Consider the following 19,709-nt stretch of genomic DNA (forward strand, 5'->3'; position numbering starts at 1 on the left):
AAATATCAAAGTCCTTTTGTTTGTTATTTAGAATTATTTTTGCATTGTTCTCTGAAGAAAGCATTTTTGCTAATACTTTTGTGTGTTTAATTTCATATTGGAGAATGTGCAAGTTTTGGCTTTCGTCTAACCTTTTGGAATGACTTAATAACAAAAACCTTGTTACCATGTGTCTGTGGTGGGAACCCCAGATTATATCACCATGTTTGTTTCAGGCCCAGAACACACTACATTTACTTGTTGGCATTGTGACCTACAGTAACTGTAGCATGCAGGCGGATTAGTTGGAAAAATCAGACGATGGGAATATATAAGTAGAGAAAATAACAGGCTGGGGTGTCTTCTTTGGATGCAACCCAGCGGGACTTTAGTCATCCAAACCTGAGACACCTCAGGAATGAGGAGAGAAGAAAAGAAAAAAGAAAAGCGAAACATTGAGAAAGCAAAAATGAGTAATGCCAGAACATCTGTCTCTCATCATGTGAAAGGAGAAAGTCAGCAGACAAGTGGAACATCAACACGTCACCAGGTGGCGTGTAAACAATATCGTACACAGCTCGTTTACTGCTGCAGTCGTTGCTGGTACTTTAGCTGATATAGTGGATCCCAGGATATTCTCAATTCAGCATTCATAGCTCCGCAAATGTGTTTTTTTTTTTTTTAGCATAAAACACATCAGATTTTCCCAAAGTTGGTCATAATTTATGAATCCATGATAACACTGGTAAAACGTAGCGCATACATGCACCACTGTTAAAAAAGACAAACCTGACCTCAACGTTTGGATCAACAGCAGAAATAGTTGATGTTGCTATCCCACAAGAATGGAAGCCAAAACCACATCTTCCTCCATTTCCAATCCAACCAACCCTTGTCATTTAGTTCTGTACCAGTCACATGCAAATCGCAAAAAGAATAGCCTCTCCTGGCATGAAGTATTAGTACACAGTAAGTGGTATCCCGCTGACATCCTATACAAATGGATTGCAACTGTTTTGTTGCTTTTCCAGGCAGGGGATGAAGTGGCAAAAAGAAACAAAGATTACAAAGCAAGGGAGTAAAACACAGAAGGAGTAGTTGGAACACTAAAGAGATTTCCCACCGTAGCGGAGCGGGCCAAAAAGAAGGTTAGTGAGGTTTACTAATCGGAGCAAGGGAAAGTGTTGACACACCGAGGTGTGGAGAAAGAGACACAAAGTGCTATTAAAGGAGAGGTGGAGGGCCGTGAAAAGAGGAAAACAACAAGATGATTCAGCATGAAGGGGACTGGGGAGTGGGGGGGGATAGAAAACAACCTGTGGCCTTGCACGGCACGATCTGGCGGAACTGCAGAGGACACACACACCAACACTTGCGTTTGTGTGTGCAAAGTTTGACAGAAAAAAGAGAGGCAACTACATTTGTTTACATATACACAAATACACACACGCACACACTGAGCTCCTCATCCAGTCTAATTACTCCAGTCATTACCAACGGCCGACGAAGACACTAGAATACCAACAGTTTGCTAATGACATGATAACCATAATTAGAACATCCTAGTGGACACACTAATTGTCTTCTCTGTCGAACAAATGAAAGCGAGGGCGGGATGCAAGGAGAAAGAATGCACTGAAGGTTAAATGGTTAAATGCTTGTTTGCTCACAGAAACAACAGGACATGTCTTCCGCACGTAAAAAGTAATTATGTTAATATTTTTGGGCTGGAACGGATAAATTGAATTTAAATCACGTCCTATAGGAAAAATTGCCTCGGTTTTCATACATTTCAGTTTTGTAATTACAGTAATTATGAAAATCGAGGTGCCACCATAATGATGGTTAGTGCTTCACATGTAACCAATTCAAAATAAATGTTATTTTTTAAGAGTAATATTTATGCCCATATGTGTTGATTGGTACAATCCCAGCTCTTGTGCTAAAAGTGAGTTGTTTACTTCTCACTTGCCTCCACTCAGCTATCACTTCACTCTCTGCTCCGTCTCTCTTATTTCACAGATGCCCTCTCCTGCTCTCCCCACTGCTGCTCTCTCGCTTGTCTTTCAGAAGTGGAGCGATTGCTTGCTCTCTCCATTACTTTCTCTTGCTTTCTGTCGCTGCTTATTTTCCCTGACTTGCCCTCTTTTCACTTCTTCACAGATGCAGCATGTCTGACAGGCCTGGCAGACTTGAAAAGTGCCACTCTTTGCTGTACTTGCTTGCCCTCGGAATTATTAAATCATTCATCGCGTCTGACAGTGTATAATTAATAAATAACATTGTAAAAAAAAACAACATGAATAGGAGGAAATTGATGTAATTTGCCCACTTTTGCTAATACTGAGCATCATTGACTTTTTTCCCCCAATCTTTGCCAATTAGGGGGCACCATATGCATCCAGCCATTTTCTATGGGTATGCTGGAGCCTATCCCAGCTGACTTGGGGCAAATGGCAGGGTACACCCTGGACTGGTGGCCAGCCAATCACAGGGCACGTATAGACAAACAACCATTCACACTCACAGTCAGTCGCCAACATGCATGTTTTTGGAGGAAACCGTAGTACCCGGAGAAAACCCACGCATGCACGGGGAGAACATGCTAACATGAATGTGTACATACTCACATATATATATATATATATATATATGTATATATGTACGTATGTATGTATACTATATGGGGAGGGGGGCTTTTCAAAGAGTCAGTATCTGTACATTTTACTTTTGACTTGGTATTGGATCGATACCGTAAGTGGAGATTTGGCCTTTCCAAACAATGACGCTCTCCCGACAGATAATGAAGTAATTAACAAATCCAGTGTAATTCTATTTGGAGGATTTGAATTCCAAATGCAAAGATTGACCATGTCAGTAATCAATGCATTATAGTGAGCTCAAAGAGCATGTAACCCCCATTGTGAGAAATAATGACATGGATGGTTTGTGTTATTGATGGTTGGCCATAGCGCACAAAGCATTTGACCCAGACCAGTGTAACATTTAATTAATACAAGCAGGCCCCATGGGGCAACACAGTGGCCGGATATGTGAGGCATGGGCTGAAGCACAAGGGGGGAACACATTCTGAAGCCAACGACATATTATATACGAGAACAGTGAAGCAAACAAGTGTATTCAAAAGTGAAAATGTGTGTCGATTACGTCAAATTCATACATTTTGGCACGTGTGCACAAATACTGAAAGTCGTCCCCTGACAGTTCACCACGTCACCCTATTTGAGAATGACTCCAATAGACCAATCGTACTGTACACCTAAAACATGATTTGCAACTGGTGCGAAAGATGGCCAAAAGATGGCTTTAACAGAGTCATGGGTCAAAAAGTCACATCCCAATGTCTGCAAATGCACCCCTTTCTTTTATCTGCTGTTTGCTGGCTAGGCTGAAAGAAGGTGCTTGCCTAGGCAGCCACGCACCACTGCAAATAGTTCCTTTAAATGTAAGATATTTGCGTATATTTCACATACTCAGAGTGCGCTCTTTGTTCTACCTAACTACAGACAAGTTTGCTGCTCCTCCAGATCCAACCATGCACAACTTGACAATTGGCCTGATTCCTGACTCATGTATAGAAAGACTTGGAATATTTTGCTTTTCTTGCAACCATACCAGACTAGATGATGCGGGCAGGAGACACAGTTGTTACAGCAGCGTACCTGTAGGCAACGTCACCCCTGAGAGCTCCCAACCTTCACTCTGCATCACCTCCAGCGTGTTTCATCATCAAGCATATTTCAGCAGAAAGACTATAGAGGCAGACAGAGAGTCTTGAGTGGCCAATTACGGCCGTTTATCTGGCTTCCAGGCACAGCTGTGATCAAACAGACTGAGGAATCAAACAGCACAGCTAAAAATTGTTCTTCCGTTTGCTTCACTTCTGTTTGGCAGCTCGCGTCGGCCTCTTTCTGTCTCCGCTACCTCCTCACACGGCACTTCCATCCCTACATCTCTCTCTCGATATACACGTACACACATCTTGATCTCAACAAGCCCTCCTTGCTCATCTCATCTCGGGAGACAGGAGAGCTGAGACATCTGTAAAAGTTTACTGCTGAGGAGGCTCCAACCTGCATGTGGGTGAGCGTGTCCCGCTAGATCTCCACTGGAGGCTGAGGGAGATTCTGGAAAACAAGCTCAGGATCTTACAATGGGATAGAAGCACAGGGCTGTACTGAGGCCCGAAGCAGTATTCATGGTCGAGATCAGAATTTGGGATCCAACCCAGTGTGTACCTGACAGGACACGGACAGGAGAGTAGATGGAATAGGTGAAAGGGCAGGAAACGGCAGGGAATTAACTGCTGTCATATTTCATATGAAGCTCCAAACAATTTTTTCCGATTTCCTTTATGATAAACTGCATTTTGTTTTAGTCAGAGTCAATATTCTGGTGCTACAAAATACCGTTGGCAACGGGGAATGCACCCCGGCAGGACCAAACCATTTCATGCTAATAGAATTATGGTCAATTTGGGAGTTACATTTTTGGCAATTTTTCAGTATGGACAGTGAATTTTAACTGCCAAAAACAAGTCAAACAAAGCAATTGTTGTTATTGTTGATCCTTTTCAGACTATATTTGGGAAAAATGCTATTTTTGGGGCCCATCTGTCAGGGGCCTTTGGAATCAAACTAACTTTTTCACTTATACGACGCCCGAGATTATTTGTCACTTTCTTTCCCCTCTTGCCTAAAGATGACTTGCGTATCCTTTATACGACTTTCATGAGAATGTACTCCTTTGCACAAAATGAGACCTCTCATGAATCATGCAGTTGCTTGCACAACGCGTGTTCTACGAGAGGGAGGGGCAATGCACATTGTCATGGGATTGACTATTTCCATCAAGACATTCCACTTCTGTCCGGAAGTTACAAATTAATTTTCAAGGGAGTGAAATAAAATAAACTACTTGTTGGTAGGAAATGGGTGACACATTTTACAGCACAAGAAGCTAAGTCTGACACTTTGTGCACACAAGACACCATTTTGGCTCCCAAATCATGTGAATTGGTTTTACCAATTGTCTCACTTCGTCACATTACCTAAACTTAGTAAGCACTAATTTCATTTAACACGGACAGCTCCACTTGCCACACTCAGAACTCCTAAAATCCTCCAAAGTTCACAACCAAATCCGGGGTGTCTTTTTTTTCCCACCAGGGGTTACATTTGACTCATCTTCTACATCAGAGATGCTAAAATTAGTCTAATGTAAGTCAATAAGTTATCAGAAAAAACATCCACATCTTAGCAAATAGCTAATGTATGTTTTATTTGTTTTAACAAACTTTAACATTAACAAAAAAAACTAGCAATTTTAAAATAAAGCAACAGGGCCACAGTTTGGACACCCCTGGCCAGAATGAGAGGACCTAAAGGCTCTAAAATTAGACCTCAATACTGCATACAGTATTATATTTTGACAAATTATGGACAACCAATACCACCAATTACAAACAAAGACATCATTCCCAGTGCTTCAAACAAGCCCTCTGACTCACTGGACTAAACGAAAGGAAATGAAGCAACAGATGATTAAAAAAAAGAAGAAAAAAACATTCAACTCATGCACTTCCTTACTTGAGTCCGTATCACTTCCATCGCCAGTCCTTTTATTTGTGTATAATTTATATTAATAAAACCTTTGATATTATACTAATGGAAAAGTACATTTCAATTCAATTCAATTTCAATTTGGAAAACTGCGCACTATTTGCCATGTTTTCTCCATAATGACGCTGTTTCGGTGTCTGTCCGTCTAAACGAGCAAGCTGGCCGCGGAGGAAAAAGGTCCGGTGAGGTTAAGGGGGTCGGTGGGGAGCTTCACGACACAACTCCCCTCGGTACAGTACTTCATATATCGTCCACATAAAAGTGGTACAGTACTTCAAGCATCCCGCATCGGTCATTCTTTAAAAGACAGGATATATATAACTGATACATATCAAAGTGACATGTATCAGTTATATGCGAACGGAGTGGAGATAATATTTTTTATTGAACAAATACAAGCTAAGAATGAGGTCTAAATCATCGGTCTAAATCGGAAAACACGGTCCTTAATCAACCCACGACAAACTCTATTATCCGAGTGATTAAATCAATTTAGGTCCCCCAGCACACAGTCAACTTTTGTCCCGAGTGACAGGAACCACACGACCGAAGGCAAATATGTCAAATTTGGTGAGCAGGATGAAGCAAACAAAAGCATTAGAATTTGCGATGACACCTGAATGTGACATTACCTCCTTCCTCTGCTGTGACTTTCACGCTTGCGAGAAGTGACAGTAAACACACGCAAAGCCATGTTATAAATGTTGATAAATCCATCTTTTCCAGGCGGGACAAATCACCCTTCCTTCCTCAATCTTCAAAAAGTCTAAAAGTCCTCCTTTGCCCCACAGATTGGGTTGACAATCAAACAGGGGTTGGTAATGTCCGCTAGGTCCGCACGCAAGTGCCAGTTTGCGCTTGAAGTTGTTTAGTCTTCTTTTCAAACTGTGCATTCGGACTTACTAAAAATTGTTTTTGAATGTTCCAAAATCCATCCATGTGAATGAACGCATTGAGTTATTCAATAACTACAAGAAAAATCAGTCGTGGCAATTATCCGTGTTCCGATAAAAGTTTTGATCAAATAATAAAAGTCGAAGGTCCGTTCCCTGGATGCATGTATGTTTAAAAAAATAAACACACACACGTGCTTACAACATGTATGCTTATGTGCGTTTATATTCCGGAATTAAATGTTCCTGATAAAGGCACAGTCCGAGTCTAAATCCGTTATTAGACAAATAAAGAAGGCAAAGCGTGTCTCTCCAGTCCAGAGAAAACAACGTGGAGCTTCTCCTACGTCCTCCTTCTAACTGAGAGCTTCTCCACTTCCACGCTCTTCTTGTATGCCTCTCTCTCCCTCGCTCCCCCCCCAGTATGTCCTGCAGCAGCGGTCCCTTCCTTCCCGTCTGAGCTCCGCCGGCTCAATGACAGCCAGCAGCAGCAGCTCTCACTCACCCCGCGTCTCGGGGTGCGTGCATGCCGTGTGCGCACGCGTGTATCGGATTACAGTGGGCACCTCGGCCAGCCTCCACGGAGCCCCTCGCCAACCCCTCCCTGATTAAAGAGCAGTTTAATCCCCCCACCCCGCTTCCCACGTTTAAACCACATTACTTCATGCCTCCTTTGCTTTTATTTCAGGTACCCCCCATCCCCTCTATTATTCATTCCACATCTTTCTTCTCTCTTTCTCCATCCTTCCTTCTCTGCTGTTTATTCCAGAGAAGGTGGGATGCCACAAGATTAAAAAGGGCAAACAGCTTTATGAGCTCGGCTGCTGCTGCTGCGCTCACAATGGAAACACATCTGTTGAGGAATATCACAACAGGAAACTGGAACACAGCACATGTTCAGCAATGTTGCTTGTTCACACAATCAGCAATGTTGCTTTTCCATCATTCTCCCAATCCACCAAGTACACATCTTCAGGTGTACTTTTGTACATGAACTTCAAGTATCAAGTTGGAATAAGTCCCTTTGGGAAAAACACACAGGCGCAGCCAAGAAGGTGACCTGTCTGGGAACAGAAAATTGAATTAGATTAGAAAACAAAATTGGATTTTGAATAATGACCATTGTAAACATCTCCCAAAAAATGTTTAAGCTGCAATGGCTGTTAAAAACAGTCTAATTTAGGATGAAACGTTTGATTTATTGCTTTAGTGATGCAGTATTGACTGTATGAAATGAGAAAGTCATTCTCAAGAGCATAGACCTTCCATATGAGTCCATCTGTTCACCTGTATCTTTATCCAGATTCTCACAAAAATTAAAACCAGCTAGTCAGCTAAGTGTCATGGGTATCTGTGTTTTGTAGTACCATCACCCATTTTGCGCAAAGGGGCTTAACGAGATAAGATCATGATAAAATTCTGCTTATGGCCCTTTGTAGTGCTAAAGCAAAATAGCTTAGTTAAGGCTCATCACAACAATGTGGTTGTGGTGCTAGTGGTGACCCAACACTTTTGAATGGTACATTTTCTGACCATTACATTTAAACGTATCACAGTGCTTGGTGTTTTTGATCTCATCCTCTAATAATTTCCTGTGAGAGTATGTGGCACAGCCAATCAGCATAAAGATGCTCAGCCAAAGCTTCTTTCCCACGTCCACTCAAGCTGGCAATTGCCAAAATGTCAAACTCCATGATTCAGAATATAACGCTCTGGAGACCATTAAAGGACATTTTACAATCTGTGGAACAAAATGTGAGGTTAAATAGCAAAGACAGTAGCAATATCAAATACTTGATGTGTTTCTCCCTCGAAACTGGTTTGGGTTATGTACGACAAGTGTTACATCAATGTTGTTTGTTTTCACCACCAATGAAAGCTAAACTACATTATTATATCTTATGACGTCTTCCTGGGGGTAAACCCTGTAAGCGCTGCTGCATATTAACATCATGAGACGTTTATTTATAACCCCTGCAAATGTCTTTACAACTCCTGGGAACCAGGACTGGTAAAAAGCAACAATGACTGCTCTATTTCAGATTTCTAGCCGCTGCAGTTCATAATGTGGTTCAGTGATATTGTCACATTATGGTCGGAATTGAATACAAAAAAACTAGACAATGCGAGACGGCAACAAGTGACACACACACACACACACAGATGGATGGGCATACAAAGGACACATTTAAAGACAGGCTATGTAGTATTCCAAGCTGGTCAATAGGTGCCTGTAATGTTACTCCAGCAAAGAGTGTATTGTGTGGTTCTGGGTTTCAGTTTAGACTGTGGGCTCTAGAGGGCAGTGATGTTTGCAGGCTGGATTATAGTTAGATTTTAGGAAATAAATCCATAGAAGAAGAGAACTAAGAAGCGTTGAACTGCCCGTTCTGTGTTTTGAGCATCTGTAGTGCTCTGTGTTTATTTAAAATAAAAAGGCTGAGTAATTTACAGCTATCCTGACAGAATGTCATTCAAACGCCGTTACATTACATTGATGAGACAATAGCCACTGCAGAGGGCTGTAATAATGTTGAAAAGTGTATTTAGAAGGTCGCAAACAGGTTTTTATGGTCTATCAAATCCCACTTTGCAGAAATTCACTTAAAAGTTCAGCTCTGGAACCAATGAACTGCAACAACAAGGGATTACAGTACATACAGTGGATACTGCATACTTTTGAAGAATTTTGGCCAAAAATGATTGATTTTATGTTTCTAATTTTATATAAAATGGGCATTGTATCCACTGTAAACACAAGCCATCTTGAGCTATGCAGGTACATACATACAGCATACATGCAATGACATGATGTGATGTCGTGGTGACTCCGTAATCAGGAAAAAGCCGAAAGAAACACACAAATGCACATGTAACAATATCATGATGTGATGCTGGTGCAAAATGGCGGCATTCTATTTTGTGGCGACAGCAGTATTGACCTTTGTTACACACCGGCCTCAAAGTTCCCAGCAAGGGAAAATATGTATAATTGTACCACAATATAACGAATGCCGTTACGGGCGAGCAGTGTGGATTATGTAGACAGGGCTCGGAGAAGGGCCTCGCCCGACAACCAGGCTAAAGACCAGACCGTGACTCTGATTCCATCTGTTCATCTATTGTCTTGCGATATGAAAATATATTAAACCTGGCTAGTATGGTGAATGAACAATGGCAATTGAAGAGAGACTGGGAGGGAGTTCTGGAGCTGGATCTAATTTCCAAAATACAACAGTCACTTTTATGTTGATCCGGGGGAGAATGTCAATGTCAAGCTAGACACAGTGTATAAAATAGACATTTTTATACACACACATATCATGAACCCGTCCGGCAATGTTGATGTTCCTCAACATCGTTGGAGGTATGAAGGTAATAATTACTTTTCCATGACAGGTCTTGTTGTGCGCATGTTTCTTGGGTCCCTCTGGTTGTATGACCTTTGTAACATGTCCCAGCTCTCCCTCTCTGCTCTGCTGGTCAGGCAACTAAATCCATTCACCTGACCCACTGCTTGAACATGATGAACGCACCACTTAATCACATGCTGATGCAATTATGACACTTGAGACAGCACGGCTGAGTAAAGGTTTGCTCCACCAATATCTCTTTGGACCTTTTCTGTAGGCACCCACAACTTGGATATATTTCTTTTTCTACATCAGCTTGCACAGAAAGATCAACTGACTATCAGATAATGAAGAGTGGATTTCAGTTGTGAAGTTTTATATACAATATTTATACACACTTGTTGTCATAACAACTTATAGAAGCTCAATAGAGATCTAAGGGTCGATGTCTGTGGTTCCACTGCCTACCTAAATGGTTGGTGCCCCACCATAAAACCACGGAAACATAGTAAAACTGTAATGTTAGTCCCTGACACCTTTTCCCTTTCTGCTTGCCAAGATTCACCAATGACGTCACTGTGAAACCACACAAATGTTGTTGTGCTCACATTTGGTAAGCTTTCAGCGCGTGACCATCTCGCCATAAAACATTTCCCATCAATCATCATACACTCCAGACAATTTGGGAGAATGGTTATTTTAAACAGGAAGAAAATGCCAATCAATCCATGAAATCATTCATAGTGTCACGCCCTGTGTAGGGTCCCATTTGACAGTTTGTCTATGTTCCCTCTCTGGGCTTTAGTTTCCGTTTTGGATGCTCATGTTTTGTATTTGACTTCCTGGTTTGCCTTGTCTGCTTTGGTTGTGCTTATCACCCACACCTGTCCCAAATTTGTCCTGTCCATTTAGTTCAGGTGTGTGCTTCTCCCGACGTGGGTCGCTCTGTCCTCTGTTGTTGTATCCTGCTGCTGCCATTATTTTTATTAAATTCAATGTTTTACCTGCATTTGGTCCTGTTCTCTGCATCCTGGGGTCAAACCGAAAAGCTCCCGAGCCCGACTGTGACAAATAATCAAGTACCCTTAAGTGTGTAAGTATGCAGTCTGGTGTGCAGTACATCATCTCCGATGTAAAATTGGTTGTAGATATATTACATATGCAATCATCTATTGCACACACTCATTTAAAATCAATCTCAGGAATTTACTAGTGTGGAATTGGGACGTATCGTTCGTAGGTTGAAGGAGGTACAAATGTCCTTGGTCCTGAGGAGAGGAATGATAAGGTCAGGTGAGCAAATTAGTTAAGTGCTCATGTGCCAATTCATAATTTTGTTTCGCTTTCATGACCACAATATGTCATAATCCTATTCCTTAATAAGAATTTAACTATGAGGGGGAACTATGAGTTGGTCGAAATGACTACTTCTAATTATATAAACATTGTCATGACAATGTAGGTTGTGGTATTTTCTGACATTTGCAAATATTCATATCAGAACTTACCCGGTTGTATCAAGATAGTATTCGCCGATAGTCATGTGGTTTGTTTGAAGCATGTTAATCAGTAAGTCCCCATAGAAAATTTGTCATCTACCTTACTCGCACTCCCCACGTTTTTTTAGTTCTGTATTTTTATGACGTCATAAATGAAAACTCTCCTTTCGTCATTGGCATGATACCAGCTATGACCTGTCGATAGTAACATACACCCACTACATCATGGAGGACAGCTTTGAAGAAAAAAGGCTTTGCTACATATCTTAAAATAATTAAATGTTCATCACGATGATTGGTGAACAGATGTAATCGGAGTCCCAGTGTAGAAGTTTGACTTTTGCATCTCACAGCAACTACAGTACAGTGCGGTAAAGGATCGCCAAACTAAATGCTAATGCTTGCCAAAAAACATAAGTGAAGCATTTTGCTTTAACAGCAGTACATAGCGCCTCTACATATGTGAATGCATTAGTTTGGCACTTCAACGCTTCATAAGACAACAACATTCTATAAAACCACAGCACAGAGTAAACCCTCTTGTCAGTCATACACTCGCTTTGTCTCTATGGGGGAAAGGCGCTAACATAGGTAGCTAACGTTAAACTTTTTTACTTATCGTGGTCGGGTCTGGAACCAATTAACTGTGATGAACGTGAGATAACTGTAGCTAATGTCTGTGCAGACACTAATTTTCTGCTCTTTTTTGCAGCGCATATCTGAAATCAAAATATATTTTTCTCACCAATAAAATCCCTCTCTTGAAGTACTCTTATCAATTGTAGTGGACAGAACACAGAATCATCTATATAGATCTTTCCATTTCTTTCTAAATAATCAGAGTTTGTAAAACACAGATTAAGGTTTAAAGGTTTAAAAATCTGCTATAAAAACGATGACTTACTTCCTTACTATTCCGCAGGTCGTTTACCACCATGCACACAGTGTTCTGATGTTTACAGAGTGCATGTGTGTGCGCACAGACATTCTTTCTCTTCAGTCTGAGTAATGTTAGTACGTCCAAACTAATCAGCCTGAAACGTAAGCGGGCCCAGTGAGGTTTCTCCGGATCCTCGTGATCACCACTCTGCCACTGCTTCCTTTCCTCCATCCATCTTTGAGGTTAATAATACATGGAGAATGGTGTGATCTCAGAGGGGCCGGCAGCGCCGTGTCTGTCATGTTTTCCACACTTGTGTGCATCTGTGCCTCACACTAAATGTTGGTGTATGTGTGTGGATGCAGTGGAGTTAAAAGAACTCTGCCACAAGTTGGAACCTCCCTTGGGTGTCTCAGGCTCTTTGTGCGAGTGTGTGCGCACTGTTGACACCTTGACGCTGCAGGGACTTTGCGGGGGTTTTATGTTGACCAGGGCTGTTTTTCAATATGTAGTCTTGTCGGTACAAGCAAACTCAGACTCATGAAACGTAATCATACGTAGCAAGTATTGTTTACATTTTAAGCCTGAAAAATGACCATTAAGGGATATGTGTTATTGAGATGGTACATCAGGTTACCAAGTAAAACATTGGTTTTCATACGCCCCAATTTTAATATGATTTGCTTTTCATCAAAAGTTTCACCAAAATGTAGCCACGGGTTTCGTGCACTGCCTTGGTTTTAAAGGGGAACTGCACAATCACTCACAATCCTTATGTGAAACATAAAACACAACATATGCTGGTCATGCTGGTAGCTAGTCTACAGACCAGCATACCAGCATGAAAACAAAACATACGCTGGTCATGCTGATAGCTGGTCTATGATGTTTATGATCAGAGGCTAACCCTTGTGATGTAATGACATGGCTCCCAGGACAATGGAAAATGAAATTGGTGTCCGAGTCAGTTCAGGTTCTACCCTTACTGAATCCAGCACCAATACCAAAGTTTGCTAAAGTGAAAAAGACGTCAGTGATATGTAAGCAGCAGTGTCTCGCTTCCTTGCAAAGGGCCCTTCCAGTGTGGAAGCCAACCACGGCGATAAAAGTATTTATTATGGGGGTTCATTTACATGTTGAAAAAACTCCACTTACAACTCCATTGTAGGAACAGAACTTGTACGTAGACTCGGGATTTCCTGTGATATATATTTTTTTTTGTTAAATAATTCATCACAATTTCTCATTCGCTTCTATCCCACTTTAACCAGCAGCTATCTATCAAGTGCATAAGGAGAAAAAAAAAGAAGTGGATGACCACCAGTGGCCAGCTCCTATTTATCAGTAGCAACACAAGCGGTGAAGACACACAGTAATGTAAACACACACTCCCTGCGGTCTCATCAATAAGCTGTATTACTGAGCAGACCTTACGGGAAGCCACAGCAAATGAGTTTGTCAACAGCCAGCATGGTCTACGCTGACGTCCTCATTTACTGCAGGAAGCTAAGACATGCTGGGCGACACACGTGTGCACACACACACACACACACACGTACACACACAAACACATTGTTGAGTACAGATATAGTCTCTCAAGCAGACACACTTGTTCAGACACTCCCACTTAACTGAACGTGTAAAGACACACAAACACACTTAACAAATGATGTATAAAAATAAGCCCCAATGTGTTTCGATTTAAGAAAATCCACTCGCTATACTATAAATTACAATATATTTACACATTTCCCAAGGAGCGCCCAGCATGTGTGCTGTCCTTATTGTTTTACAGTGTTTTGTGTGTATGTGAGTGTAAGTGTTTAGTTGCACAACTAAAGCGTTGATAATCACAGTACAGCCTGTGGAGCCTGCAGGGAGTCCACTCAGCTATTAGCAAGGACACAGAGGTGATAGAGACAAATATCTATACACACACACACACACACACAAGCACAGAGGCAAATACAAAGACACAAACAGGTCTGTGTGGAGAAAAGTCTGCTCTCTTTCTAACAACGGATTGTGCAGCTGTCTGTTTTTTCCATGTCTGCTTCCACTCTGTCTTTTTGCAGCAACTCTCTCCGTTACGACCCTGTCCTTCCTACCCCAGAACCCCAACCCCGCGTCCCCATGAAACCACTACCGCCCTCTCACATCCACTCTGTGTGGTTGGAGATAAGGATGTGCACTGTGGATGTTTGACTCAGCTGGAAGCACAGCGGCTGCAATCAGCAGCTTAGTGGTCCTCAGTGGGGGAACTGCAAAGATGTCAAACTGAAATGTTCGCATACTTGTGGAGGAGGTATCGAATCCATGCTCAAATTGTTTTTTTGAATAGCATGCAATTCTAACTGCATGATGTGGGGCCATATATACTTCGGTGACCATATTTTGATAACCGAAAACTAGGACACTCAACCCGGAAATGAGACTCAAATGAATGCCAAAGATGCCTTATAATTTCAGTAGTTTTGATGCATGCTTCCTCTGTATGGATACAAAAATGTGATAACAACAAAAAACGCTAATTCCAGTAACAACCCCAAGTAAAAACATTCAAAAACCAGCACAAAAATAATGTAAAAAGCAAAACCTCATAGGAAACTGGGGTCAAACACTTGTTAAGTTTTGGAACCAACATTTTCTTTAAAGTCTCTAAACACCCCCAATTATACAAGACTTCAACTCAGAAGGAGTAAAAGGCTTAAAAAGAAAATGCCACCTACAAAGACCCAAAGACCTCCAACAAGGTTTCATGGCTATATGCATTCTGTAAAAACAATGTAATGGTAATGTAATAACTGCTACAGCCATTTTGCCATATTTTGTTTTTTTTTAAGCATTACCCAAACTTCCTTCCTGGGTGCATGGAGTTCACAAAGCAACATAGAAACAAACACTACACCTAGTGACTTTTCCAAAGTCAAAAAGCATAGTATCTATCTGGTGTGGTCTGGCAACGTAGTTAGTAATAATAACAATGCTGCTGTAGCTTGGTTGATGTACACGTCACATTATATGTAAATTTTGGCGCTTGGGGTTTTTTCTAGAAGGCTCTATAGGTGGAATAAGTGTTTCTCGTTACATGCATTCTCAGCTGCGTCTTTTAAGATGGCACATAAAAGATAAAGACATGTGGTCATGTCTCACATAACGATTGTGGATAATGGGCAAAATATTGTGCAGATATTTGGATTTTCTTTGGCTTTTTGGCTTTTTATTCATTCAATCATTTTCTACCGCATATCCTCACGAGGGTAGTGGGGGGTGCTGGAGTCTATCCCAGCTGTCTTGGGGTGAGAGGTGGGGTACACCCTGGACTGGTGGCCAGCCAATCACAGGGCACATATAGACAAACAACCATTCCCACCCACATTCATACCTATGGACAATTTGGAGTGGCCAATTAACCTAGCATGTTTTTGGAATGGGGGAGGAAACCGGAGTACCCGGAGAAAACCCACGCATGCACGGGGAGAACATGCAAACTCCACACACAGATGGCCGAGGGTGGGATTGAACTCGGGTCTCCTAGCTGTGAGGTCTGCAAGCTAACCACTCGACCGCCGTTTTTGCAAGATTAATTTAGGAGAAATTCAAGAGAGAATTTTTTTTGCTCAAATGCTTTAAGCTGAATTGAAATGCAGAATTCATGTTGACATATTCTACAGTTGTTTTAGGAATTGAGTGTGGTGCTATTGAATGTTAGACCCCCGGTATGCAGAAACAGGTGCAATGTGCAGGAAAACAAAGTCTTTTAATAAGCAAGAGCAGGTGGAAATACTCAAAGTAATGTTGACAAAAGGTAAACTAAAGTGGAGACATACGGCTCTGTGAAACATAAAACTGGTAAATAAGAAGTAGTCAGCAAAGACACAGACCATCTAGGTGACAGCAATGACATTGAACCTGCAGCATCACATTGACAACGCTAGGCTTATGAACCCAAATGATTGCTGATGGGACACAGCTGCACACACACAGCTCCACTGGGGTGAAGGCGATGCATTCATCTAGGATAAGACCACCTCAATGGCTGTACCTTGACAAGTTAAGATTTTTGGACTGGACAGTAGCCCTGGAAAACATAAGCATAACTTTCATCTTCTTGGTTTTCAAAACCAGCTTCAACCATTGCAGTCAAAGGCTGACTTTAAATTAATGAAAGCTTGTGTAGCATGAATGCTATTTAGATTGAATGCAACATTTTTAGATAATGAAGATATGATGGTAACAAGATGGGCTGATATCAGAAGTGTAGGTTGGGCAAAGAGAAGTGGTGTGCTTCATGAAGACTCAGAAGATTGGATCTTAAAGCAAAACAGTGAATGTATTACATGATCCACAAAAACATACAATATATACAATATATACAAATGTGCACAAAATCTAGGAAGTTAGACACTTGGTAGCTGTCCCATAGTCCACATGAAGCAACAGAGTTCAAGGGAGTCTAACTGTTCAGGTGGAATTTTGTATGCGAGAAGGCATTGAACGTGTGGGTGGTTGCTCCTACTCACCACCAGATCCCTCCTTTCCACCTCGGCGTGGCTTGTGGCCAAGCAGCACTTCAACAGGACTTCCAACTTGATCGGGACTTAACCCGGGACGTGCATGAGCTGGGCCACCTGGCCTACATTAACAGGACCAAGCAATCAATCATCATTTTGTAATGAAACAGCATTATATGACAGCATAAATATTTCTTCATATATAATTTACAACAAAACAAGAGTACTCTATCAATATAGTAATCACTTTTGGCGTTTTAATATTTTTACAGCAGTAATTATTGTTTAATTGCTTTACTCCACCACTGAACCACTGCTTCAGTCTATTTTCAGTCTATTTTCCTTTAGTGAGCGTGGGGGTAAAATTACTCTTTTGATAGTAAAGGTTGCCGACCCTTGGCATAGATCATTGATATAGATTTAAAACAAAATGGGGCCTAATACCGACCCTTGAAAAACCTCAAAAATGTTGAGGACCCGTCATCTGGACACTTTTAACGCACAACATCATCATCAAACGCACACACACCCATGTGCAATATGTTACTGACTGTGGCCAAGTTGAGGCGTTCAATCGTATGACGCAAATCTCAGTGTTTGGCGCTAAATGTAGTTAAGCCGTTTTGAATTTTTATTTTATAATTTGTGTACCCCTATGAGTACGCTGGCCCCATTTTGGGAATCAAATAAACAAATGTATTGACACTATTTGATATACTATGGTATCAGTGAAACATCCTGGAACCACAACAGCACCACACATAACATCTTGGCCAAAACTGCAATATTAAAACAACACAGTGACAAGCTAGAGTATCTGATTACACGGTTTCTTGTGTTCTTTTTAAATTGATTATGTACAGGAGCATGGTTCGGGTGTGACAGCTGGGCAACTGTGTATAGCGCCATCAGTGACTGTGTGAATTGACACAACAGCTTTGAGTGAGAGTCGAACCCACTTTAAACTCATCTGCTCCCTTTGCACCCACCCTGCTCTGCCTTCTGTTGCTCTCTTCAGTCTTTTCGTATTCAAAGTGCTTGTCGCGGAACATCCCATTCTTCTCCATTTATGACACAACCAAGGGAAGTTCACTCACTACTTTGTTTTAAGAATGGAATACAGACACACACACACGCACGGTTTTCAGAATTTATTATCTTCAAGTTGCAATGAGTACAATCATATGTATTGAGGTATTGTTAAATAATAACAAAAGAAAGACCTGTTTATGAGCAAGTTGCTCAACTGTAAACTGTGGTAGCACAGACACACACGGGTCACTGGTCATTAGTATGTGACACACACACACACACACACACACACACACACACAAACACTGTACGTGAGGAATCGTAGACCATCCTCATGAGCTGTTTGAGCGTGACCCTTTTAGACAAAAAACACATTACGTCACATTCCTTCATGATTGCTTTTGTTTTGTTTGTTACCGTTTTGCCTTGATAGAGCCAACATAAGGAATGATTATTGATTGATTCATGAATGCATAGATGGATGGAGTAAAGAAGGATGCGGAATAAATGGACCACTGGATGGATGAACTCATGGGAAGGTGGTTGGATGAGATACAGTTGGATAGAAGGATTGTGACTTGATGGAAAGATGGATGTCTGGACTGATAGAAGGAAAGGGTGGATGAATGAATGGATGGATATTGACATGATCAGTGACTTGACAGATGGAGGGAAGGAGTATTGATGGATGAATGGATGTACAGATGACTGAAGAGGTGAATGGACAGATTGGAAGAAGGATGGATTGGTGATGTCTGAACAGATGGAATGAAGCAAGTAAGAATGGGTGGATGGTAGGATTGTGATGATACAGATATTTATACTGAACCGTTTGGCACACAACATTTTGCTAGGCAGGACCTTGTATTGTATTATTATTACGCACAGAATATGCTTTTCATTGATTTTTACTTTACTTACTTTTTGCGAGCCAAGTTGTTTGAGATATAACAAATATTATTGCAGGCGGTGCTGTTTGCAGTGTTTCCATATGCACTCCATCCATCCATCTTCTACCACTTTCCAAGGTTGGGTCGCGGGTGAAGCAGCCTAATTCAGGAAGCCCAGCCTTGAACCAGCCCTGAACACCTCCCCCATGTCTTGTAATTTGATCTTGCATTGATGTCCTTCATGTGTTCTGTATGTGAGTGACTTAGGAATTAATTTACATATAAATCCTAATTACACCTAAACTCAACTTTAAACAGACTAGGAACCTGAGGGCCTCCCTTGAGCCCACCGTTTTATTTATGACTCGAGAATATTCATTGAAATATAAAAGAATGTGATCTTCTTTCTCTTTCGGCTTTTCCCTTCAGGGGTTGATCGCCACAGCAAATCTCCTACATCCAACCCTGGTGTTCCTCTACGCCTCCTACCTGGCAGCATCCTTCTACCAATATATTCACTCACTCTATCTCTCCTCTGGACATGTCCCAACCATCTCAGTCTGGCCACAAACATGTAATGTCCCTCTGATGTACTCCTTCCTGATCCTATCCATCCTGGTCACTCCCAATGAGAATCTCTGCTACCTCCAGTTCTGCTTCCTGTCTTTTCCTCAGTTCCACTGTCTCTAGACCAAACAACATGGCTGGTCTCACCACAGTTTTGTATACCTTTTCTTTCATTTTATTATACCTTCCATCACACATCACGTATGACACTTTCCTCCAACCGTTCCATCCTGCCTGCACCCGCTTCTTCACCTCCTTTTCACAATCTCCATTGTTCTGGACTGTTGACCCCAAGTACTTCAAATTCTCCACCTTCTGTATGTCTTCTCCCTGTAACCTCACTCTTCCACTTGGGTCCCTCTCATTCACACACATATGTATACTACATATATTCCTCTCCTTTCAATATGATATAGTTTGTATCCACAGTTTTTATGCATTACCCACACTGATGTATGAA

At 41.5% G+C, this 19,709-nt stretch overlaps 1 protein-coding gene across 1 annotated transcript in view; it reads right to left on the bottom strand.

Annotated features, from left to right (window-relative positions):
• The window catches only part of LOC131135492 (neuropilin-2-like), a 110,375-nt gene extending 103,401 nt beyond the window's left edge, over nt 1-6,974 (bottom strand). The window contains exon 1 of the mRNA XM_058081458.2: nt 6,254-6,974. Within this exon, the coding sequence (XP_057937441.2) occupies nt 6,254-6,338 (85 nt within the window). The 5' untranslated portion in view covers nt 6,339-6,974. The remainder of the gene's footprint in view (nt 1-6,253) is intronic.
• Nucleotides 6,975-19,709: the final 12,735 nt, after the last annotated feature.

Source organism: Doryrhamphus excisus, linkage group LG12 (genome assembly GCF_037039965.1).
Source record: "Doryrhamphus excisus strain RoL-2023G ecotype Guam linkage group LG12, RoL_Dexc_Guam_v1.1, whole genome shotgun sequence".
Lineage (NCBI taxonomy): Eukaryota > Metazoa > Chordata > Actinopteri > Syngnathiformes > Syngnathidae > Doryrhamphus > Doryrhamphus excisus.